General features: G+C 38.5%; 1 protein-coding gene across 4 annotated transcripts in view; it reads right to left on the bottom strand.

Moving 5' to 3' along the window:
* Positions 1 to 25547, bottom strand: part of PLCB4 (phospholipase C beta 4) — a 156388-nt gene that overhangs the window by 41424 nt on the left and 89417 nt on the right. For all 4 annotated transcript variants that reach the window (XM_065893070.1, XM_065893069.1, XM_065893068.1 and 1 more), the window contains 7 exons: positions 23885 to 24026; positions 23163 to 23247; positions 22706 to 22830; positions 20778 to 20829; positions 12790 to 12892; positions 10586 to 10750; positions 8520 to 8724 (listed from right to left, as the gene is read on the bottom strand). In XM_065893070.1, the coding sequence (XP_065749142.1) occupies positions 8520 to 8724; positions 10586 to 10750; positions 12790 to 12892; positions 20778 to 20829; positions 22706 to 22830; positions 23163 to 23247; positions 23885 to 24026 (877 nt within the window). The remainder of the gene's footprint in view (positions 1 to 8519; positions 8725 to 10585; positions 10751 to 12789; positions 12893 to 20777; positions 20830 to 22705; positions 22831 to 23162; positions 23248 to 23884; positions 24027 to 25547) is intronic.

The raw sequence follows: 25547 nt of genomic DNA on the forward strand, positions 1-25547 counted from the left end.
ACTTATTGGCTTTTTAGGAGAACTCTGGGTTTTGTTTGTTTGCTTGTTTGTTTAACCACTGTTTTTCAAGGCACGTGGGTGCTTCAGTGGTGAGCACCAACTATGGCACCTGTGACACCCTTCCCTCCCTCCGTGTGCTCACTCCTGGCCCAGGTTCCCTTCTGTTCCCCACTCTACTGTTTCTATCTCATCAACAGGTAAAGGCAGCAGAGAAATACACGTTCCCTGTTGGCTTCAAAATGATGCTAGTAAAGATCAACAAATTCTATAACTATGATTTTGGATTAGCTCTTTTAGCTTCTACCAAATGATTGATCATTTCCCAAACTGCATTTCCAGGAATGCTAGAAGATACAGAAGGTTCAGAGGCCAGAAGATCTTGTGGTTGAATAAGATCGTGAAATCCTCACGTCTCCCCTCTTCTCAGACATTCACAGAGCATCTCAAGGAACTATGCAATAAATACATGTATAAATTCACTTAGCCTAGCAACTCCCAACGTATTTCACCATAATCCATCCTGCCCCCTTCCCACTAGAGCTTTTCTTCTTGGTGTTCTAACTAATATTTTCTGTAGTTCAGAAGAGGTCATAAAAATGGATATCACTGCTATGTGAATCGGTTTTTCAACAAATATTTGATAGAAAGAATGAGACATTTTAGCATCCACGAAGGACAGGACAAAATGGAAAACCTTTAAATTGTATTGGCAAATTCTGAGGTCATACCCTACAAATGGCATATTAATAAATGTTGCTCCTCCTCTGGAACCATCTGATGTAAGAAATGGCCAGTTATCTTTGCAAAGAGGCTGGAAAGCAACCCTGTGAAGATACCGGGCAAGTGAACAAGAAACACCCCCACCCCATGCTGTATCTTTAATCATAAGGGGGACAGAAAGGGGAATTGGGCGAATAAACAAAGAACCACTTCGTCTTTGCTGACATAAAATTAGCCTAGTTGTAGAAGAGATAATCTATAGCTGTGGAAGCAGTGATAAGCATTGCTCAAGGGACAAGGGACAAGAGGCTCATGAAATACAGCTTGGAGTGACACAAATATCACACTGGTGATCCATGATCTCTGGAAGCATAGTTTTGACTCTCTTATTTGTTCTCCTCACTACCAATCAGTAATGATAAAAGAAATACAAACGATAAAAACCATCAAAGCAACAGTGAATGGGAAAAAAGTAATACTGACACTCATTTAATTGTCATCATCTTTGGAACTGTCTCCCGTCACCAACAGCAGTGGCTAACAGTGGCAAAGTTGCTGTGATAGGTAAATGCCATTGTCAGTGGTACCTGCAACTACAGAAAAAGCAGCAAAGACAACCCAGCACATTGAGTCTCACTGGATTTGACAAAGGAAAATGCACCTTAGCACCCAACCTAGTACTTCTACTGTGTGTGTGTGTGTGTGTGTGTGTGTGTGTGTGTGTGTGTGTAAGTGAATGAGAGGACTGTTTTACTCTATGTTCAGTAGAAAACTAATATTACAAAAAATTAGACTCAGGCTTGATTCATGCCTAGTCATTCTTCTTCTAAATGTTACCATTTTTTTTTCACGTTCAAGTTTAGTTTCGAGAGCTGAGAGACTTCATCTCTGTTCTTAAGCCTAGAGATACTTTACATCTAGGCAGCTCAGGAACAGAAAGATCTATGAAGAGTTCAGAATCTTCCAGAATCATCTTTGTTTGCTTATCTCTTTGTGTATCTTGGGAGTTGTTATAGTAACGAGAAGGAAAGGTGGAATTCCCTGCCTCTGTCTCCCGAGGGGGTGAGGAATGAAAACAGGGAACTCATAGGAGTGGAAGAGGGTCAGGGTGGAAAACACTGGTTCTGGACCTATCTCCTGTTCAGGAGGGAATGGGTCAGCTCAGAGTTCAAGGCGTCTAAAGAGTACTGCATGCAAGAAAGTAGAAGTATTTTGAGCAATTGCAGAAGTACCTAGTTGCCTCATTAGTAGAGATACATCATCATATGGTGACCTCATAGCACAGAAGCCCAATAAATGACCAGAAGCTCCTGCAAAAGCCCAAGCCCTCCCTAAAGAACTGCCTTAACTTGGAAAAGCCTTTTAAGAACATTTTTCTTATTGCTATAAAATGACACCACCCACCTGACATTACTGAGATTTAAAATACATTTAAAAATCATGCAGAATACAGAGTTGCTGGTGCTTAAAGACAATCATAGTAACATTACTAATACATTAGAATTCTGAAGCTTCTTAGCAAGCCCAGGATTAAGAGGTTTTTCTTAGGATGATGAATTACTCATGACAAAATAACTTACTGCAGCCAATTAAAGGGTAAAGTTATGGAGAAGAAAATAGAACCAATTGAGTTTTCTTTAACTCATTAGAAATAAATAAAATGAAAAAAAATTAATGGAGGGCTGTTATGGTCAGGTACTATTCCAAGAGCTCATTTGATCTTCACTTATGAGGAGGGTCCTACTATTATCGCTGAGTTGCAATGAGGACACTAAAACAAAATGTTATACTAAGTCATCCAAGGTTAGACAGTCAAGGGGCTCCGTCAGTGTTCTTATGTACCTGTTATGTGGCCTCAATGAAATAGCATTCTTTCAGGCCAAGAAAAATAGATAGTCTTTGAATCTCCAACCTTTACATTCATAGAACTTTATCTAGACATTAAAATGTATATGAGACCACTTTAGAAATTAATAGAAAGAGATCTTATGAGTAAATTAAAATTTGATTTAAACAATTACTTAAGAATAAGAGGAGCAACCCAATTTAAAACAAAACAAAATCAAACCAAAGGCACTAGAGTTTTTTGCAGGCACAGGAATATGTGACAAAAAAAAAAAAAACAAAATGAGTTAAATCTGACTCATAATTGTAAATGCGTGATTTGAAATGACGAGATACCACTTTGACTACAACAGTCCAGAAGTAATAGTGGAGTCCTGCCATACTGGACAGTGAATTCTCTGTGATGTTCCTGGACGCTGTCCAACGCAATGGGGAAGCTCCACTAAACATTCACCCCTACTCTCAGATAGTGGTTACACTATTAACATTGGGTATGTATCCTTCTAGAATTTTTTTATGCATTTTATGTACATGTATAAACAGAGTTATAGGGCTTTTTGTAAATAATAATGAGATTGTTTTGCAATTTATTTTTTCACTCAGCAATATATCACTGTCATATTCCTATGTTCAAATACTGAGAGCCAAGTTATTATTATTTTTTTAGTGCAACTCACACATTTATCATTAACTTTCTTAATGCACAGAAATTCAAAGTTTAATTTTTCATTGAGAATTTACCTGTTTTTGTTTTTTTTACATCTTTATTGGAGTATAATTGCTTTACAATGGTGTGTTAGTTTCTGCTTTATAACAAAGTGAATCAGTTATACATATACATATGTTCCCATCTCTCTTTCCTCTTGCGTCTCCCTCCCTCCCACCCTCCCTATCCCACCCCCCTAGGTGGTCACAAAGCACCAAGCTGATATCCCTGTGCTATGCGGCTGCTTCCCACTAGCTATCTATTTTACGTTTGGTAGTGTATATATGTCCATGTTATTATTTTTAATGGCTGTTAACGCAGTATTCTATAGAATGGCTGTAATGTATTTAACCAATCCCTAGCGATGGATTAGGTTGTTTCTAATCTTCTTTATACAAATAATGCTGCATGCCACTAGAGTATAATTTTAAAAATTGTTTGCCTTTAACAATCTGATTAAAGAAATAATTCCTAGGGTAAGTATTTGGTGGATTATAAAAGCTGGGACTTACTTAGCTTGGTCAGGCCTAAGAGGTCTTACTTCTGTAACTGGATCTAAAATTATGGAGTGATTTTAGACAAACTGACCCACCTAAAAGCCGAGAAGACATAATTTACCAAATTACTTAGTGCCCAGACAATGAGAATATTTTCCTGAAGGTGCCCAAACTGTTCAACAGGAACAGCACACTGTTCTTGCTGACTAACACTAGGTTTTGAGGACACATCCTCAAACAGGAACCAGATCTTTTCAGTTTTAACGCCAAACACACTGTATTTCAGCTTCTTCAGAATGAATCAGTAAGTCCAGCACTTTCCTCATCAAGGCCTTGGCCTGGGCTGCTTCCCTATCTGGAGAGAAATCCAGTCTACCTCTCTGCTGTGATGTATTATTCATCTTTCAAGGCCCAGACAGCTACTGAAACCTCCCTACTCTGATTAATCACTCCTTGGTTCAATGCTCCAAATACCATCTGGCTACTGCCCTTGGGGCATTTATAGAACAGGTTACACTTATCTACGTATACATATATGCCTGCTTACGAAAATGTATATGAGTACAAGGTTGGAAAATTCTTGAGGTTAAGTGTACATGACTTTTTCAACCTTATATCTCTTACTCAGGCTATTCATAGAGTAGGTACTAAATAATTGTTGAAAATATCTATTCTTTTGAGAAAAAATATCTTAAATGAATACATGAATGGTATACCATTTTTACTTTTTAAACTAGTAAATGCTAACAAAAGTTATAGCTCATACACTGCTGATGGGTTATTTGTCAACCTGTATCTAAAGCTTTAAATATGTACACACACGTTGATGCAACAAATCCATTTCAAAGAATTCATCTTCAGGAAACAATCACGAATATTTCCAAAGCTTTACATTTAGGGTTCTCAGATGCAATATTGTTTATAAGAAAGAAAAATAGAAATGACTTCGATGTTTCAATAACATGATAAATTACAGCATATATAAAATGGAATCTCATCTAGCCAATAAGAATAATTCATGACATGGAGAAAATACTCTCCATTATGTGAAAAAAAATTAAGTCTCTGAAATATGAATCCAACTGAGTATGCATAGTAAGATCCAATTTTATTAAAATAAAGAGAAGAAATGAGATTGGAAGTAAAGGGACCAATATAGTAACAGAGTTCCCTCTGTGCAGTGGATTTATGAATGACCCTTTAAAAATGTTTTATGTTGTCAGAATCTCTTTCTGATACATATTGTACCTACTTTGCCTTTTACAGAATAAAACCCGCTGAACACATTTGCAGAATGAATGAATAAATTCATATTATCTCTCTTTAGCCACATAAAAATCTGATGATGTATATCAACTACTTCCTTCTTTTTTCCCCAGAAAATGCTGGAGTGCAGTGGTGTAGAATTTCATTTTGAACTTTTTCCTATAGAATCAACAAATATCAATGTTCTAGGCAACAGGGACTCTGTAGACTTCCTAATGTGCTGGCTCAGTACAAAAATGTTCAGATCTGAATGTGGGTGGTTAGTTAAGCAGATGAAATACAAATGCATTTTGGAAATCAAGAGGCTGTAAAGAAGATCAGAAATGTGGAAAAAGTTCTCATATTCTTATTTTGTTACTTTCAGGTAAGTCCCTTAAATAAACCCTCATAATGTCTGCCCTCGGTTTCTTCACATATAAAAGAAATGACTGATAATTCTGAATAAACACTCTTTGAATGTCACATCTGAGGTTAAGATGTCAACTGCAGAATCCCATCAAGGATAACGTAGTACAGAAATTTCTGATGCTTCTGATAGAAATACTACAATGACACTGTTAGGAAAGAACACTTGTAAGATGATTTTTGGAGATTTGAATCAATACTTACATAAATATTGACACTAGTAATAAGCCACATAATAAACACAGACATTTCTTCAGTATACACCTACATATATTCACATTCATTCTGAACAGTTTCACATTTCTGGATTCTATGTAATATGCTTGGCACAAAGTAGGAGCTCAACAAACTATACCTTTTCCTTTTCTATTCATTGCTCTCTCTTTTTTTTTAAAATCATCTTTATTGGAGTATAATTGCTTTACAATGGTGTGTTAGTTTCTGCTTTATAATAAAGTGAATCAGTTATACATATATTCCCATATCTCTTCCCTCTTGCAGCTCCCTCCCTCCTATCTTCCCTATCCCACCCCTCTAGGTGGTCACAAACCACCAAGCTGATCGCCCTGTGCTATGCGGCTGCTTCCCACTAGCTATCTATTTTACATTTGGTAGTGTATATATGTCCATGCCACTGTCTCACTTTGTCACAGCTTACTCTTCCCCCTCCCTATATCCTCAAGTCCATTCTCTAGTAAGTCTGTGTCTTTATTCCTGTCTTACCCCTAGGTTCTTCATAACACTCTATGAGATAAATCACAGCAAGATCCTTTTATAACCACCTCCTAGAGAAATGGAAACAAAAACAAAAATAAACAAATGGGACCTAATGAAACTTAAAAGCTTTTGCACAGCAAAGGCAACCATAAACAAGACCAAAAGACAACCCTCAGAATGGGAGAAAATACTTGCAAATGAAGCAACTGACAAAGGATTAATCTCCAAGATTTACAAGCAGCTCAATAACAAAAAACAAACAACACAATCCAAAAATGGGCAGAAGACCTAAATAGACATTTCTCCAAAGAAGATATACAGGTTGCCAACAAACCCATGAAAGAATGCTCAACATCACTAATCATTAGAGAAATGCAAATCAAAACTACAATGAGATATCATCTCACACCGGTCAGAATGGCCATCATCAAAAAATCTAGAAACAATAAATGCTGGAGAGGGTGTGGAGAAAAGGGAACACTCTTGCACTGTTGGTGGGAATGTGAATTGATACAGCCACTATGGAGAACAGTATGGAGGTTCCTTAAAAAACTAAAAATAGAACTACCATATGACACAGCAATCCCACTACTGGGCACATACCCTGAGAAAACCATAATTCAAAAATAGTCATGTACCAAAATATTCATTGCAGCTCTATTTACAATAGCCATGACATGGAAGCAACCTAAGTGTCCATCATCGGATGAATGGATAAAGAAGATGTGGCACATATATACAATGGAATATTACTCAGCCATAAAAAGAAACAAAATTGAGTATTTATAGTGAGGTGGATGGATCTAGAGTCTGTCATACAGAGTGAAGTAAGTCAGAAAGAGAAAAACAAATACTGTATGCTAACACATATATAAAGAATCTAAGGAAAAAAAGAAAAAAAGTTCATGAAGATCCTTTTCTATTCAAACAGCCCATTTCCCTGGAGTAAATTAGAGTTTCGTTTGAAAAGGAACACATGTAAAGGCAAAGCCTTTTAAGTCTTCCAACATATTTGTTTATACAATTGTCTTTAAAACATATTAGGTATTATGCACTGCCTGCTTCCTAAGTGCAAGTATGTGGAACCTGATTTAATCCATCTGCTGATGCCCTGTGGCCATCACATGCTTCTCAACACCCATGCAGATCTCCCTGGCTCTTTTCTGACCCGTTTACCCAGCCCCACAGCACCCAGTCTCAGACTCTTCCATGTGCTCATTATCTGTTACTCTGTGTTGCAGTTTCTAATAGACTTCCTTTTCCACGAAAAGCAAAGGGAAGGGGGAAGGAATCTTTACTCTTGATTTCTCAACTGAAAAATCCTCATGGCTGACTTTACTTTTTAAACCTGCAATCAAGTTGTTAATGTTGAGCATTAGTTGCAGAAAATCTGCCCTCCAGAGAAGTCTGCATTGTTAAAAACACACAACAAAATAACCTAAAGTTCCCCAAACAAGACTGTGATGTGTTCCAGTATAGCAGAGAAACTAGACCTTCATCTAGAGCCAGATACATGTGTGTGCATATATGCCTTGTTATGTTATATACTGTAATGATGAGCACACACTTCATAAGGATGCTATGAGGGAGACAGTAATGGTACCTTTACTCTACAGGCCAGGAAATGAGGTGTTTGAAAGGTGATGTCACTGTCTCATGGTCACTCAGCTAGCAGTGGAGAGTCAGGACTTGAGCCCTAGTTAATTTGATGTACTTTGTATACTGTTTCCTGGTTCAACAGACTCTGAAAATATAGAGGATCTTTGTTTCCTTTTAATGTTCTTGGCACAGTGGGGGTTATGAAAACTAATATGTTTGGGTTTAAGCAAAATCCTATGACTTGGTCCAACTTTTGATGCTTCCCATTGATTAGTATAACCAAAGGTGGTCTTTTATGGACTGATGGCTGGATTTTGTGCGAGGATGAACTCTCCTGTGATTTGGAAAAAAAAAAAATCCAGGCATGTTGATAGTTGAGTTCAATTTAAATCTTTTTAGTGAAACCAGTTGACAAGATATCTAAGGTTTTACATCATTCATGTCTTTCCTCACTTTGAGTGATGGTGTAAATATATTTTTCACAAATGTATTTGTGAAAGTTGAAAAACAACATAAAATTACAGTATTTTAAAATAAGAAAGAACCTTAAAGATAATCTAGACTTGCCCTTTCATTTCTTACTAGGAGACCTGAGGTTACTAATTATCCCTGATTTCTTCAATACTATAGGGGCTGGCAGCATTGTCAGCAAAAGACTTTTTAACAATTGTTGAAATAGCTTATAATTGTGCAATTGAGGGGGAAATACACACACACACACACACACACACACACACACAAAATATTCTAAAAGTTTAACTAACCTCCAAATCCATCAGGCACATATGTTTTAAGAACAATATTGCAGAAAATTGTTGGCAGTGATAAAGGTTTATTTCCCTCATTTCGAAGAGAAATGTGTCGATAGCCTGCTTGGAGGCCATCCAGTGGCAGAATCCTCTGGCCAATCAGCTTGTTGTTGTCATCGTACACTGCAAGTCTCAAGACTGCCAGGTCGGGGAGGATCACCTGCAAACAAGAAATGGTACTTTTTGTTGCTTTTTGGAATGCAGCTCCCAAGAATTACAACTCTAGGAATCTGGAGTATATTCATAATGTTCTGAAAGGCTTCTTTATGGTGAAAATAAGCCAATGGCCAATTTGCGTTCTTAAAGCATACTGTATAAGCTACAATGCCCAAGCCATTGAGAAAGGCAATTGGAACAGGTTGGAATTCATTTCCTGGAAATCATTTCTGAAAATTTTAGATGGAATGAATGGATGTGAAAGATGACTACTCCAATCCTTGGCATCTTTCCCCGTCCCACCCATGTAATGGATGAGCAAAAGGAGACCCTGAGAAATAAAGTGACTTTCCTTTATGTCAGAGATGGCCAGTGACAGCTGGGCCTAGATACTGGGGCTCCTGATTTCTAGTCCTGTGATCTGTCTACTACCTGGGCTGCTTCTGACATCAAACTCTGTTTTTAAGAATATGGAAAGTATCTTTGAAGAAACACCTCATGTATAAAAGACAATCTATATATAAATTTAGATTTCCCCTTTTCCTTGCACACCTCAGTTTTTAACACATTTTGGGATATTAAATAGAGTAAGATGGGGCAGCTAGAAGCATTAACATAGGGAATTCCCTAGCAGTCCAGTGGTTTGCACTCTGTGCTCTCACTGCCAAGGGCCCAGGTTTGATCCCTGGTCAGGGAACTAAGATCCTGCAAGCTGTGCAGCACAACAAATAAAACAAAACAAACAAAAACAGAACAAAACAAAAAAACACCAACAAAAATCAACATTAACATACGTATGTCATGCAACACTTGGAAAACCTGTGCCTGAAGAAGAAGCAAGAAAGCATTTTGGTTGGATAACAGAACAAGTGAGAAAGAAACAGGCATTTTTGAGATAGCACTGCCAGTGCATGGATTTTTCAATACATCTTCCATTGATGAAAGAGAAACAACTGGAAAAAAAATGGTTACAAGATTAAGGGCCTCCCCAGTGGTTCAGTGGTTAAGAATCCACCTGCCAATGCAGGGGACACAGGTTTGAGCCCTGGTCCAGGAAGATCCCACATGCCGCAGAGCAACTAAGCCCGTGCGCCACAACTACAGAGCCTGTACTCTAGAGCCTGTGAGCCACAACTACTGAAGCCCACATGCCTAGAGTCCGTGCTCCACAACAAGAGAAGTCACCGCAATGAGAAGCCTGTGCATCGTAACAAAGAGTAGCCCCCACTCGCTGCAACTAGAGAAAGCCTGCACATAGCAACGAAGACCCAACGCAGCCAAAAATAAATACATAAAACAAATTTTTAAAAAATGGTTACAAGATTAAAAACTGCATCATTATAGAGAATGACTGATTGGTCTTAGGATCAAGGTATAATAAGGAGATAAAAAACAAAAACAGCACACGACCCACAGGACCTGTGGGTAGCAATGGGGACCACACTTTCTGGAGGCACAGGACAATACCAACTGACCCATTTAAGGACATTTATTGGCCTCAGTCTAGGTGCAACATCCTACCCGTCGTCTTGGCTAAAGGAACAGTGCAAGTTACCAGCTGCCACAAGGGCAGGGAAGAGCTCTCCCACATGTGAGGCTGTCCACCTGTAGGGCTCCCTCTGAGTAGACTGCTAACCTGGGGCTTGGGCACTGCCATGTGGGAGGTGGGCTCCTCCAAGGAGGAAGGAGAGCCAAGAGGAGGACAGGGACAAACTGAAACAACAATCATATGATGGCTGCAGAACTCATGCATTAGAAGAACACATTTAGGGTTGAATAACTGTCCCTATATCATGTAGTATCTCTACACTAAAATGTAGTTCCCAACTTAGCAGAGTGAGTCTGACACATTGAAAATACCCTACCTTCCGAAATACAAATGATTCTTCATTGTAAACTGGATTGAGTCCATTGTTCATCACCATGCGTGTTCGGAATTCCTTCCGGATAGTGTCGGTGGGCAACCCATACATATCCACTTCTACATATGTGCCAATTTTTTTATCTGATAAGAACTGACCTGATATGACCTATAGAAATAGGATGAGAGAGAAGTAAAGTCAGTGTAATCATCAGTAGCAAAGAATAATCTGGAAGGAAGAGATTCTCTGTTCATCTTTAGAAATTTTAATTATCTATGGAAATAATGTATTCATTCCTTATTAAACTAAAACATGGTTGAGCAAGAACTACATGCAAAAAACTATTCTAGGTAGAGGTTCTGCCTCCGAGAACTGCCTAGAAAAAGAAAGAGCGAACTATACATGAATCATCTATTACAAAACAGTACTGTCCACAGCATCTTCACCTAAGTGCCCACACCTATGAAATGAAGCAATGGATTCAAATATGCCCTAAGGTCACTTCATAGCTCTGAAATTCTGTCACGCCACACTTTTACTGAATTCTTTCAAAAGTCTTGAGACACACAGAAAGAAAAGCAATGCTAAACTGATGTTGACAATCTTCATACAGGACAGTGTTATTTTTTGTAAAGACCAGTATTAAATTTTATCTATTTTAAATCTATGGAGAGACTATTTTTCATTTATTTTCCAAATGACGACAGCCATTTATTAGGTTTTTTCATGTTATCTAATAGCTAATAATTGTGAAAGTTTTTCGAGGTATAACTGACATAAAATAAACTGTACATGTATAAAGTGTACAATGAGATCAGTTTTTACACATGAGCACATCTGTAAAACTATCACTACAATTAAGACAATAAATATTTTCAACAACTCCCAAAGTTCCTTTGTGCCCTTTTGTAATTCATCCTTTCTTCCACCTCTGTCTAGAGGAAACAACTGATTTACTTTCTGTTACTATACATTAGTTTGCATTTTCTAGAATTTAGTATAAGTGGAATCATATAGTAGGTATCTTTTCATTAATAAGCTTTATTTTTTATAGCCATTTTTGCTTTACAGCAAAGTTGAGAAGAAAGTACAGAGTTCTCATATACCCCTGTCCCCGTACCCACCACTTCCCCCACTATGTGTATCTCACACCACAGTAGTATACTCGTTACAATCAGTGAACCTACATTGACACTTCATTATCACCCAAAGTCCATAGTTTACATTTAGGGCTTACTCTTGGTGTTGTACATTCGATGGATGTGGAAAAATGTATAATGACACGTATCTACCATTGTAGTATCATACAGAATAGTTTCACTGCCCTAAAATCCCTTGTGCTCTGCCTGCTAATCCCTCCCCCCAACTCCTGATCTTTTTTAGCATCTCCATAGTTTTGCCTTTTTCCGGAATGTTATATAGTTGGAATCACACAGTGTGTCACTTTTTCAGACTGGTTTCTTTCACTTTGTAATGTACATTTAAATTTCATCCATGTCTTTTCATGACTCAATAGCTCATTTCTTTTTAGAACTAAATAATATTCCACTGTCTGGATATGCCACTGATTATTTATCCATTCACCTACTAAATGGCACCGTGGTTACTTTCAAAATTTTGTCAGTTATGAATAAAGCTGCTAAAAACATCCCTGTTAAGTTTTTGTGTGGACATAAGTTTTCAATTCATTTGGGTAAATAACAAGGAATACAACTTGCTGGATCATATAGTAAGAGTATGTTGAGTTTTGTGAGAAACTGCCAAACTGTTTTCCAAAACGGTTTCATCATTTTGCATTCCCACCATCAATGGCCGAGAGTTCCCGTTGCTCCACAGCCTCTACTGGATACTTTTTGATTTGGTGTTTTTCATTAAAAGCAGCTAATAATGTCACTAGTAGAAAAACATGTTTCTCAAGAAAAAAAGAAAGAATTTAAAATCAAAGTTGAGAGCCACACACTGATCTTGCAAATTGACATTAAATTTATTTATTTATTTTTAATTTGGCTGCACTGGGTCTTAGTGGGCACGTGGGTTCTTAGTTGCGGCATGTGGGATCTAGTTCCAGGCATTGGGAGCATGGAGTCTTAACCACTGGACCACCAGGGAAGTCCCAACATTAAATATTTTCGTTGTAATTTCTTAAGACTTTCCCAGGACCACCTGCATACACATTTATACTATTCTGTGAAAAGCAAGCACCTTACCTGCACCGAGCAAGTGGCTGCAATAACCCCATCAACAGGCGTCTCAGAGAAGGGATCAAATGTTCGATCGGGCCGTCTCATGAAATCTGGTTTGAGAAGGTACCTGATGGGACAAAAGTGCAGAAGGAGTTTACTTTGTTAGTTATTTTTATAAAGACTAAGAAAACCACTATTCAGGATACTGAATACTTATTTATCCCCATTTCTAACTTAGGAGATAGGCTTTTAGGTAGAGGATCTCAAGGACTGAAGAGAATATCCCTGCCCTGTGGATAACCCTAATGAGGAGCAGGGAAGAGCAAGTGTTCTCTAGATTCCAGGCTCTGGGACATCTATGACTTCCTGACACGACCATCTTCTCTGGGACTTGTTTATGCTCTTACATGCACAAAATAATAATGAAAAACCAACTAAATGAGCTATAGTTATCAAAATACGGGAAATATGTGATATTATTTGTTTTAATTAATGTATTAAATTATGGGATATAATGACAAGTTGGATAACTACATAGTTTCAAAGTGCCGATAATCATAAGAATATTTTGAGAGATCTCTAACAAAAGTAATGAGATATCTGTGATTTATATCAGTGTCAGAGGTATCATTAACATTACTATGGATTGTTGTCTATTTTCATAATCGAAGGGAATGTAAAGTTTCAGTTAGAGGTAGGTGAAGATAAAGATGTTATTATTTCTCCAATTCTAGCCAGGCTAATTAGGTAAGAAAGTGAAATAAAAAGGCATCCAGACTGGAAAGAAGAAGTATTTAATACTATTTCTATTCTCAGATGATATGATCTTATATATAGAAAATCCTAAAGAATCCACTAAAAAGCTATTCGAACTAAAAAACGAGTTCAGCAAGCTTACAGGGTACAAAATCAATATATAAAAATCAATTGTATTTCTATGCACCAAGCAATGAATAATCCAAAAATGAAATTAAGTAAACAACTCCATTTATAACAGAATCTAAAATAATAAAATACTTAGGAATACATTTAACAAAATAAGTACATATACTTGGAAAACCACAAAAAATTGTTGAAGAAAAATTTAAAAGAACTAAATAAATGGAAAGATAGCTTGTGTTCATGGATCAGAAGGCTTAATATTGTTAAGATGGTGCTAGTCTCCAAATTGATATACAGATTCAATACAATCCCTATCAAAATCCCAGCTGTCTTCTTTATAGAAATTGACAAGTTGATCCTAAAATTCAATTGGAAACTCAAGGACCAAGAATTCCCCAAACATTCTTGATAAAGAAGAACAAAGTAGGAGGTCTCATACTTCTCAATTTTAAAACTTTCTACAAATCAACAATAACCTAAGCATCTTGGTACTGGCAAAAAGATAGATATATAAATCAGTGAGATAGAATTGAGAGTCCAAAAATAAATTCATATCTATGCTCAACTGATTTTTGACAAGGATGCCAAGACTAGTCAGTGAGGGAAAGAACAGTCTTTAAACAAATGATGCTAGGACAACTGGATAGCCACATGCAAAAGAATAAAATTAGTCCCTTCTTTCACATCATAAACAAAAATTATCTCAAAATGGATCAAAGATCTAAAAGTAAAAGCTATAACTATAAAATTCTTAGAAGAAGACTTAGGGATAAATCTTTGTGACTTGGAATTTGACAATGGATTATTAGACATAACACCAAAAGCACAAGCAATGAGCAAAAATATCAATACATAAACTTCACTTCATCATAAAGACTTTTACACTTCAAAGAACACTCTCAAGAAAGTGAAAAGACTAGTCATAGAATGAGAAAAATATTTGCAAATCATTTACCTGATAAGAGGCTTGTATCTAAAATATATGAAGAACAAATAACCCAGTTAAAAAATGGGCAAATGATTTGAATAGACAGTTCTCCAAATAAGATATACAAATGGCCGGCAAGCACTTGAAAAGACGCTTAATATCATGAGTCATCAGAGAAATGCAAACCAGTACCATAATAAGATACCACTGTACACACACTAGGTCGGCTACAATAAAAAAAAAAAAAGTCAGATAATAGTAACTACGACGAGGAGATGGAGAAATTGGAGGCTTCATATGACATTGCTGGTGCGAATGTAAAATGATGCAGCCACTTTGGAAAACAGTCTGTAGTTTCTCAAACAGTTAAACATAGAGTTACCATATGACCCAGCGATTCTCTTAGGTATACACCCAAGAGAAGTGAAAACATCTGTCCATGCAGAAACTTGTACATGAATGTTCATAGTGGCATTATTTGTAATAACCAAAAGATAGAAACAATCCAAATGTCCATCAAAAGATGAATGGATATACAATATGAGGTATATCCATATAATGGAAAATTATTCAGCAATAAAAAGAAATAAAGTACTGATATACACTACAACACAGGTGAACCTTGAAACCATTATGCTAAGTGAAACAAGACAGTCATAAAAGGTCACAAATTATATGAATCCATTTACATGAAATGTGCAGAACAGGCAAAAATATAGTGACAGTGTGTAGATTGGTGGTTGCTTAATGCTGGGATGGGGGCAGGGGATGTTGGAAGGTGACAGCTAAAGGGTATGAGTTTTCTTTTTTGATTGACTAAAATGTTTTAAAATTGATCTCCAGCACTGTCTGCCCCTTATCCCCACTGGGTATGGTCACAGAATCACACCTTGGCTAGATTCCATAACTTTCCTGAAACTCGTGTTAAAGAACTTCATCTCTCTAAAAGAAATATTTTTTGTTAGGAATGACTATAACCATAGATAAGAAAATTCCACACCAATGTGATCAGTATATAAAGGAAAATAAAAACACTTTCCCCAAAACTCTAGGTTTGCTTTTAGATGTAAAAGAATCACAATTTGGGATCAAATCTTTCATATTCCTTAGGAGTATAACTTTTACTAGTTTCAACTCTAGATGATGTCAAATTTATTACTATCTTTAAAAATACAACCAAAAAAGGAATCCCAAGGCATAATATTTTTCCTTAAAGGAAAGTTTAAAGTCATGTTTTTTGGTTTTGACAAAGTTGCCATTCTTTGCTATCTTCAGAGTCTGAACAAAAAACTGTTAAAAAACAAGCCCACATTCCGCTTGGATATAATAATCAATAAAACACCCGAGAACAACACTGACTTTTAAATAAAGGATATAGAGAGTTTATAGAATAGTTCAAATATTAAAGATGACATTGAACATTCACCTGTCTCCAACAGAACGCAACCCTTAATATGAATATATCAATACAAGGTCTCTGCATAGAAGATATTGTTTTCTATGTTTATAGAGCATTGATTTGGACCTTTTTTTGTGGCAACTGTTAACCATTGGAAAATATGATGATACAGCAAAAACTCAAGACTTAGGATGGGAAGTAGATGAATGGATACAATTCTACACACACTTCTCCAAGGCAAGCCTACTAGCTTTGCCTGGCCAAGCATCAGACATCAGCTGCAAGATGAGGTCATGGATCATGGCTCTAGCATTCACATGGAGGCAGCAATTGGATTCCAGTTGTGTGAAATGAGGGAATCTGCCTTCTGCGAAAGGTGGGACTCGGGGTCCATAAAGGACTGTAGTCATATGCCCAGTCCAGAATCTCCTAGGGCAGTGGCTGTAGACATTCAGGACTCCCTGTGGTGCTCCTCAGTCATTTCTGAAGGGTCAGGAGCCCCTTCTCACCAAAAATAGAGAAATGTCATATTGATGATGTTTCAGTATCAACAACATTCTTCCACATTCCCTGCTGCTCTCAGACCTGCTTAGAAGAAAACTAATCTGTGAAAGCGTGATCCAAAATAAAAAATGTCAGGAGGAAATGGCAAGAAATCCAAGTCCGATTCTCCAAAGTTGGCAGCTTACAGTGTAATGTGTTCATTTATATACTTAAAAAATAAAAGTGACTGTGTAGAAGTGATACCGAGCAGGACCCTGTGGGGCTCCTGGACACAAAAGCCTCTCTGTGTCCCCCCATTTTTTTGTTTGTAGGAAATAGGCTTCATTCAGCCTCTACCACCTTCCCTGAGTTCCAATGAGCAGGTTCAAACAGCTGCTAACCAGGGAAGGGAGGAAATGCGGAGACAAAGGAAGAACAGTCAAGAAACAATAGTGCAGCCTTGGGGCAAGGTCCTGGTCCTCCCTCAAGGGATACACAAAACAATACCTTTGAGCTGTTTTGCAGTTACTGAACCCCCACCAGGTGGGAGAAGTTAACTGTATGCTGCTCGCAAGTACCAGACCCCAGACCGGTTGGAACCAGGAGGTTGATGATGCTGACTCCCAATTACCTCACCACCAACCAATCAGAAGAATATCCACGAGCTGATCACACCCTCTTTGAACCATTTCTATAAAACTCCTCACTACCCCCTCCAGGTTAGGACACACAATTCTGAGGGCATTAGCCCAATGTGGCCCCCTTTGCCTGGCAAAGCAATAAAGCTACTTTTTTCTACTTCACCCAAAACTCCATCTCGAGATTTAATTTGGTGTCAGGGTACAGAGGCTGGATTTGGCTACGGAAGTCTGACAGGATCCCTGGCTTGGGGGTGACACTTAGCCAGCTTGTCTTGAACGAGTGTCAATTTGGGGCCTAAGGTGGCAGAGACTGTCACTCACAGACCTGGAGGCTCTGTAGGTCCAGGGACCCTGGGCATCGATGGGGAAGCAGGAGCTGGAGCCCTGGCTTTATGGGGGTGGGGTTTGTGCCACTTCAGGCCTAAAAGGCACAGAATGTCTCTGTACAGAAACACAGCCCTCAGACATAGCCCACAAGGATTTCTTATTTTTTATTTTTATTTTTTTAACATCTTTATTGGATTATAATTGCTTTACAATGGTATGTTTCTGCTGTTTAACAAAGTGAATCAACTATACATAAACGTATATCCCCATATCTCTTCCCTCTTGCGTCTCCCTCCCACCCTCCTGATCCCAGCCCTCTAGGTGGTCACAAAGCACCAAGCCGATCTCCCTGTGCTATGCGGCTGCTTCCCACTAGCTATCTATTTTACATTTGGTACTGTATGTATGTCCGTGCCACTCTCTCACTTTGCCCCAGCTTACCCTTCCCCCTCCCTGTGTCCTCAAGTCCATTCTCTACATCTGCATCTCTATTCCCATCTTGCCCCTAGGTTCTTCATAACCATTTTTTTTTTTTTTAGATTCCATATATAGGTGTTAGCATACAGTAAGTATTTTTATGACTTACTGCCCTCTGTATGACAGACTCTAGGTCCATCCACCTCACTACAAGTAACTCAATCCACAAGGATTTTTTAAAAGTCCCTGCAGGTGGGCAGGAGAATGACAAGGGTAGTGCAGTGAAATCCATCGGGTGCCTCAGATGCCCTTGCCCAGTGGCTGGCCCATCTCCACCAGCTATGACTCCTCAGGGGCACAACACACTCGTGAGAAAGATTGCCTCTCTCTGCCCTGTTGGTGACAACCTCTTCCTCCAGGCTGGGTGTGGGGAAAAGGGAAGGGGCAGGGGGACATGAGACTGAACAATACTGTTAACATCTCTTGTAGTCAGGCTGCCCCAAGGAACAATCATATTTTTTAGTCCCCCTGATGGGACTTCAGCTTTTGGTCACATCATCTCAAACACATGAGCACAGAATGCAGGCTAATGTAGCACCATCCTTGCTCATGAACATCTTTTAAAATACACAACGGTGTGGAAGGTGAGACACTGAGCATGTGAACTATGGCAAATCGGAAACTCCTGAAAAGAAACATAGTGAAGGCGTAGAACTCCTGTTGGTGTAACAGAGCAGGACCCTATGAGGCCTTCCTGGGACAGACTTCTCCGCTACATCCTCTGCCTTAGCTCCTCTCTGAAGTACCTAGATAACAGTATCTGATGCCTATTTCCTGAGCTTTTCAGATGCTAAAACCACCACCTAATGGAGGAAATTAATTACTTGCACGTGGCCCCAAGACCTACTGGAGCCTAAGGATTGATAATGTGAACCCCTGTGACACTGCCCTGTTACCTCACCATCAACCAATCAGAGAACTGTGCACAAGCCCAATTGTGTGTGCCCTGTGACACCCTCCCCCCGCCCATCATCTGGCCTTTAAAAATGCTTTGCTGAAACCCTGCAGGGAGTTCAGGAGTTTTAGAGCACTAGCCACCCGTTCTCCTGTATAGGGCCTTACAGTAAATGCTGCACTTTCCTTCACCACAACGTGGTGTCAGTAGACTGACTTTACTGCATGTGCACGAGCAGACCCAAGTTTGGCTCAGTAACAGTGGGACCCCTTTTACGTGGAACCAACTCCCCTCCCCGTGTCAGGGCAGGATAAGCCATCAAACGGCTGAGGTGAAAGGAAAAGCTCCTTTGGCATCCGTGAGCCACAGGAAGGTTCAGGGAGTGAGCACAGCCAGGTGTGAACCATGAGGGTTGTCTCTTGGGCTCCTTATAGGCCTGTTGTGAGCAGACTGCTCATTTAATCTTGTGTGATTCCTGCCTGTGATCGGTCATATGGGCTTAAGCTTTTTTGTAACCTCACTTTTTCACAGAAATCTGCAGTTCATGAAGTAATTCAAATAGACTCAGTCCAAACCCTCTGAGCTGTCACAGAAAACCCAGGGTGGCAGGTGTTACCGACTTCATTTTATCAGCAGGAAATTGAGGTTTAGGGTCTAACACACCTGTCCAGGGCAACAACAGCATGTGGCGCACCCAGGGCTCAAACCCGGGTCAGGCTGGAGCTGAGGGCTTTTATCCCCTGTGCCACAGCTGCCCCTGGGGTCTCATTGCCTAAGCCTCCACTGGGGGTCCACCCATCAATTTACCTACACAATCTCCTGGTTCTGAATGCTTTGCGCTAAATAACAAAGTAGCTTAAAAAAAAAAATCTCTGAAATGTGTATTTAGCTGTTTTCTTCTGACTCATAATTTTATTTTCCCCCCTGTTTTATTGAGATATAATTGAAATATAACACTGTATTAGTTTAAGGTATACAGTTTTTATTTCTTTCAAAATACACAGTAGAGGCAAATATCCTGTAAGCTGCTATATCCTGATTTGGGTAGCAGGGTTGTCACCCGTGGGTGTAGGTGAACTGGCAGGCAGGAAGAGGTGGGAGTGGGCATTTTGAAACCATACGTGCTGAAAATTTTATCTTGACTGTTTTTAGTGATGGAAATTAAATATCCAACCAGGGAGGCCACAAACATCCTGACAGTAGCATGGTGGGATGAGACAGTACTCTATTGAATTAGTCTAGAGGTCTCTGGGCAGTGGTTTGTGATTATTTACCTGCAGTGCTGCTTGGGGACATTTGCATGGAGAAAAAAAATGGTCACACAGTTTTTTTTCATATGTATAGAATGTTAACTTCATATTTTCATTTAACCTTTCAGTGTTTCAATGAAATGAACATTTCCTATTTCATTACTTGGTTTGCAGATTTTAGGGAGCTCTATTTAAGTAACTGAAACAACATTTATAGTGTTATTTTTTGGTAACTGCTACTTACAAGACATACAAAACATGTCTATCAAAGGAGGACAAAGCCTTCTTCCTAGCTGAAATAAATTCCACTTGACACCTAGGACTTCATTATATATTAAATCAACTTCATTCCTCTCTAGGTCGTATGTAAAATACACATATTTAATGTCTTTGTCTACTGCTGATGTCCAAGTGAGCAGATTCATTACCTGTCCTAGCTATAAAAACCTCCGCTACTGAATTTAAAGTGAGAGCACTAAACTCTAGAGTGTGTATAATGAACTGCTTAACTAGTCGTTATATTTTTTTTTTATATCTGCTTAGTTAAACAGGGGCCCCGTGAAGAATGTACCTTGCAGATGTAATTTACCTGGGGATTTCATTAGTTTCTATCCCATCCCTCAGACCCAGCTTAAATTCAGCAGCTCCTAATTAAAAATGACACGGTTTCATTACAGCTGTAGTATGGAGTGTGGAACACAGTGACTACAGTTTAAATCACATTACTTACCCGCACGATCCATTATACTCAAATTTTCCCTGATTCAATTGCATCGCTAAATCTGTTAAGAGACAAAAATAATTTAGCATCTCGTCTCCTCGGACAAAGAAGATCTTGATGGCGTGATTTCAAACAACGGAAATCAGATACTGACCCCTGGCTGAAAGGTCTTTTTTTAACACCACAAGGTTAAAGGGTCTGTTTAAGGCATACAACTCTCTCTTCCATGTTGAAATGACCTTGTGTTTAAACTAAACAAAAAAATCCGTGTTCATAGAGATCATGTTGGCAATGCTTTAAAATTTGGATTCAATATATGTTTCATATGATTGTTGAGTTAGTGTTGAGAGTACAGATGTCCAAGCTGATATATAGTTAGAGGAGATGTGCCTTACCATCCCAGAGGAAGGGTACACCGGACATACCCAGTAGGGTCATGTGAATACAAAACTCGATTAAAATAAAAAATAAACTAGGTAAGTATGTAAAAATTGACTTAAGGTGACTTCAGGAGAATTCTTCTAGTGGGGTCTAGTGGCAGGGCATGGCTTATGGTTTTTCTCTTGCAGGCAAACGCAATGCTCTTTCTTTTCATCAGCAAAAGAAATGGGCAACTGATGGATTTTTTTTTTTCTTCTCAAAGTGCTGTGATTAAACCTAACGTTATAGAATACAACATAAGCTGACCTAGATCATAAGCTGCCTTTGGATCATTTAATCCATATAACAGAGTCACTGACAATAAATAATAAAACTTGACCTCTTTTTAAGTAAGTAAAATCAGCAGTGCCTTTTAATCGTACTTTGTCTCTGTTAGAAACACTCCAGGGCTGTGCTGGTACCTGGTCACAGTTTAGCAGAGTGAGCACTGATAGGAATGCTGAGCAGAAATATGAACCCAGTTCCTGATCACTGAGGCAGCATCACCAAGGGGTGGTAAACACAGTCAGGTCGCATTCATGCCAAGGGAATGCAAGTCATAGGACCTTTCGATCAGTACAGATTGTAGGGAGCAAGGTGGATTGAGATTCACAAAATATGGTGGATGGACTTGAAAAGAAAATGCCCCCCAAATGGGGAAACATGGGAGGTACCGTCATAGAGCAAAGAACAGAACAAGGAAGGTGTTTTGGTTTTTTTCTTAACCAATATTAAGGACCATGCTGTGGCATTAACCACAGAAAGTGAATAGGTTTTGTGGCATATTTCTCACCTGTTTTAGGTGAGTAACTAGAGCCTATTATTTTTCTATTTTTAATTGCAATCCTAGGCCCTTAAGCAAACTTTGAAAACTTGACAAATTTTGTTTATGCATTCACAAAAATTGACTGCTCTCCTTGCAGGGAAAAAAAAAAAAAAAAGATTATATACTGGAAACTTGCCTCAGAATACACTTTGGAGGAACAAGTTATATATTAGTACCTCTAAGGGTACAGAACTCCTTAAACACCATTTTAGCAGAATCTACTCTATAATATTCTGCACTCTTATGGTGAGATGCCACTATTTTGCTGATCTCCTGCTGAATGTTAACAGTGGGAAGGGTACTTTCCCAAGGAGAAATGAGTCATAGTTACTGTACAAAGATGCTCAAATACTTCTCACTTCATTCTGCCTCTGGACGAGAAGGTAAGTTTGATCCAAAAAGAAGAAAAATTAGACATATTTTGGCAAAAGGGACAATGTTTAGCAGATTAGTCATGGCATTTCCAAAAGGATATTCAATTGAAATCAAAATCTATTATCTTCTACCATTGTCTTATTGCTCTAGTTTGCATTTTTAATTTCTCACCATTCTATAAATCCAACAACACATTGTGTTGCCATATGTCTGCTTCCGTGAAAAAAAATGCCCACAACCAACTGATGGCAACTGTTGGCCCTGTCCTGTCAAAGCGTTCTTGTGGAATTCGAGGTCACTGGACATCAGTTCCTACCTGGGGTTTGATAGTTCAGTGAAACCATCTGGCAGCCAGCGTTCCAGAAAATCTGAGGCATGTAATTACTGGAATCGACTCGGCCTCCCTTGGGGTAAATGCGACTCATTTGCCGTTTGTTATAACTGTGTAACATATTAAGGAAAATGGCAAAAAGAGTATTCCAGCAGTGACAAAGAACTAAAATGAAGATCTAGACCAAAAATGACACACATATGACAACAGAGAACAAATTTCACATGTATAAAGGATGCTTAAGAGAAAAACCACAGTTCACCGTGTGGATTATAAAAACAATCCACATTTGGGCAGGTTTTCCCAGCTGCTGTGGCCTTTCACATACATTATTTTATTAGTTCTACAACCACAATAATATATTAGCCATTTTTCTATTTTAGAGATTCCTGCCAAACCCAAAGTTCACCAACCACTTATTCCACTTAATACATAAGGATACTTCACAAATTCAATCGCATGTGTCTTCAAGTAGCCTAGACCAACTGACTCATTAAAAGAAGACATGTTATAATGAATATTGCGTTCTGTAAAGGAAAGCAAAGATGCACTTAGAAACCCTGCCATCAAACCCTCACAGAAAGACAAGCGACAAATATAATTACACCCTGAATCATGAGGCCTTGGAGGCAGATGTCTCCTTACTATATCAGTAGCTCCTAATTTCATTAACATCCTGTGGCTGGAGATGGCTGACTTAAGAAAAGTGTGATGAATTAAGTTTGGAGTCATTAAATCAATTATGTGTATACCAATTGCCATTCATAGCCACCCCTGAAATATGTATTTCCAAGGAGGATGATAGCTTCTCCAGTCCAGAAATAATTATGAAAAGTCTGAAAATACTTGATACGTTTTTGGAGACCAGCTTTCGACAGAAAGCAGCCTTATAATAAAGTATATCTAATGCAAGAGGCTAACCTCTTGGATTGCTACCAAATCCATAGTCTGTCAGAGCCACCTTGTGGACGATGTCGGGAACGACAACACAAGGCCCCCACATGCCAAGGACATGTCACTACGTGGTCTATGCAATGAAAATAAGGTGAGATGGAACAGTCCACGTGCCCAGAAAAGAAAATGGCAGCAAGTCAGATCACAGCTCACAGCATAATGTAAGAAATGCAAACAAAAAAGGCAATAGCGTTTAACCTTCGGTGTTACCTTCAGCCACATGGAAACCTTGAAACTTTACGGGCTGTGCATAGTTGATCATTGTGGACAAATATGGATGGATATTAGTGGTGGCGCCTACATATTTATAAGATGCCATCCATGCCTGCTCATCTTCTATAGTTACCAGGCCCTACGAGCACAACAAAGGGAACATGCACGTCAGTGACTTCAGCAGGACTCTCAGATTTACGCTTCAGACTGCCTCACTAGCGATAATTTACACACACACAGATCGAAAGATAAAGACTTCTTTCTTCTCAGTTATCCTAACTAAAGGATAACTTTAAAAGTGAATGTCCACTGTAGCTCCAAATAATGCAAATGGAGATAATAGTAAAATATGAAGTTTACCTTACATTTGGGGGACATTTTTTAGATTTTCAAAGGACTTTGTTCTGGAAACTATACTGAAGTTCAGAGCAATGCTATGAAATATGTATAGCAGGTATTATCATTCATGATTTCACAAATTGTAGCATAACATCAAAAACGGCGGTCCTTCAATTTTAGTGTAAATCTAGGCTTGTTAAATCACAGATTCCGGGGACCCACTCTCAGAGTTTCTGATAAAGTGAGTCTGGGGTGAGGCCCAATAATTGGCATTTCTAACTAGTTCCCAAGTGCTAATGATATGGGTGGTCTGGGGAACCACACTTTGTTTAACACTGCTTCGGAAACCAAGCCACATACATAAATGGTTTACGATATTTAAAAAAAATGCTTATTCTTAAGCTAATGTGAGAACCCACTATACAGGACTTATTACTGCATTGTTTTGCATAGAGGCAAAAGAAACAACTTATTGTAGTTCGTTTCGTAGTAAATCAGAACAAAAGCAACAAAAACAACAACAAAAATAACGCCTTCAAAAGCGATCTACATTTAGTTGAGATTGATACTGAGGAATGAACTGCTGACTCACATGAATCAATTCATTGGTTAAAAAAATAGGCCATTTGTTTATCTGATAACTTAACATTCTAGATCATCAAACTGATTGCACCAGTAAAAGTCTGAGATAAATAATCAAAGAATGTAACTTGGGATTTTTTAAAAATAAAATTTTCATATGTCCTGACTCCCCAAATAAGGGCAGAGGCATGTCTAACTCCTTTCTTGTATGTTTAATGATAAGTAACACCGTACCATAAGCTAGGTACTGGCCTGAGTCCGTGCATGACAACCTTGTTACTGTCAGTCATCATGTGTAGCAAGGATTAGAGTCTGGCCCACTGACCACATGAGAAGACTGAGTCCTTAAAGATTAAAATAACTTGGTCACAGCTACTTAGCTAATAAATATCAGTGATCACAGGTCAACCTGTCCTTTGTTGACCCCAATACCTTACGAATTTCTAGTAGGAGAGAATTTCACAAATATCTTGGGCGAAGACCGGGATCAGACTTAACCAGAATTATTTCAAACAATATTTAGACAGTAAGAAGATAGGGTTTTACTCCAAATAAGATAAGACCCCATACACAACAAGATAGTATTTTCTGAAGCTCTGAAGTGTGGGAATCAAATGACAAGGTAAATTTTTGCATCTCACTACTATAATAAACCACATACATTTACTAAAAAAGACCACTTTGATATCATGAGCCGTGAAGAGGATAAAAGAAACTAAAAATGTAACTTTACTTTCCT

This window comes from Phocoena phocoena, chromosome 15, assembly GCF_963924675.1.
Source record: "Phocoena phocoena chromosome 15, mPhoPho1.1, whole genome shotgun sequence".
NCBI lineage: Eukaryota > Metazoa > Chordata > Mammalia > Artiodactyla > Phocoenidae > Phocoena > Phocoena phocoena.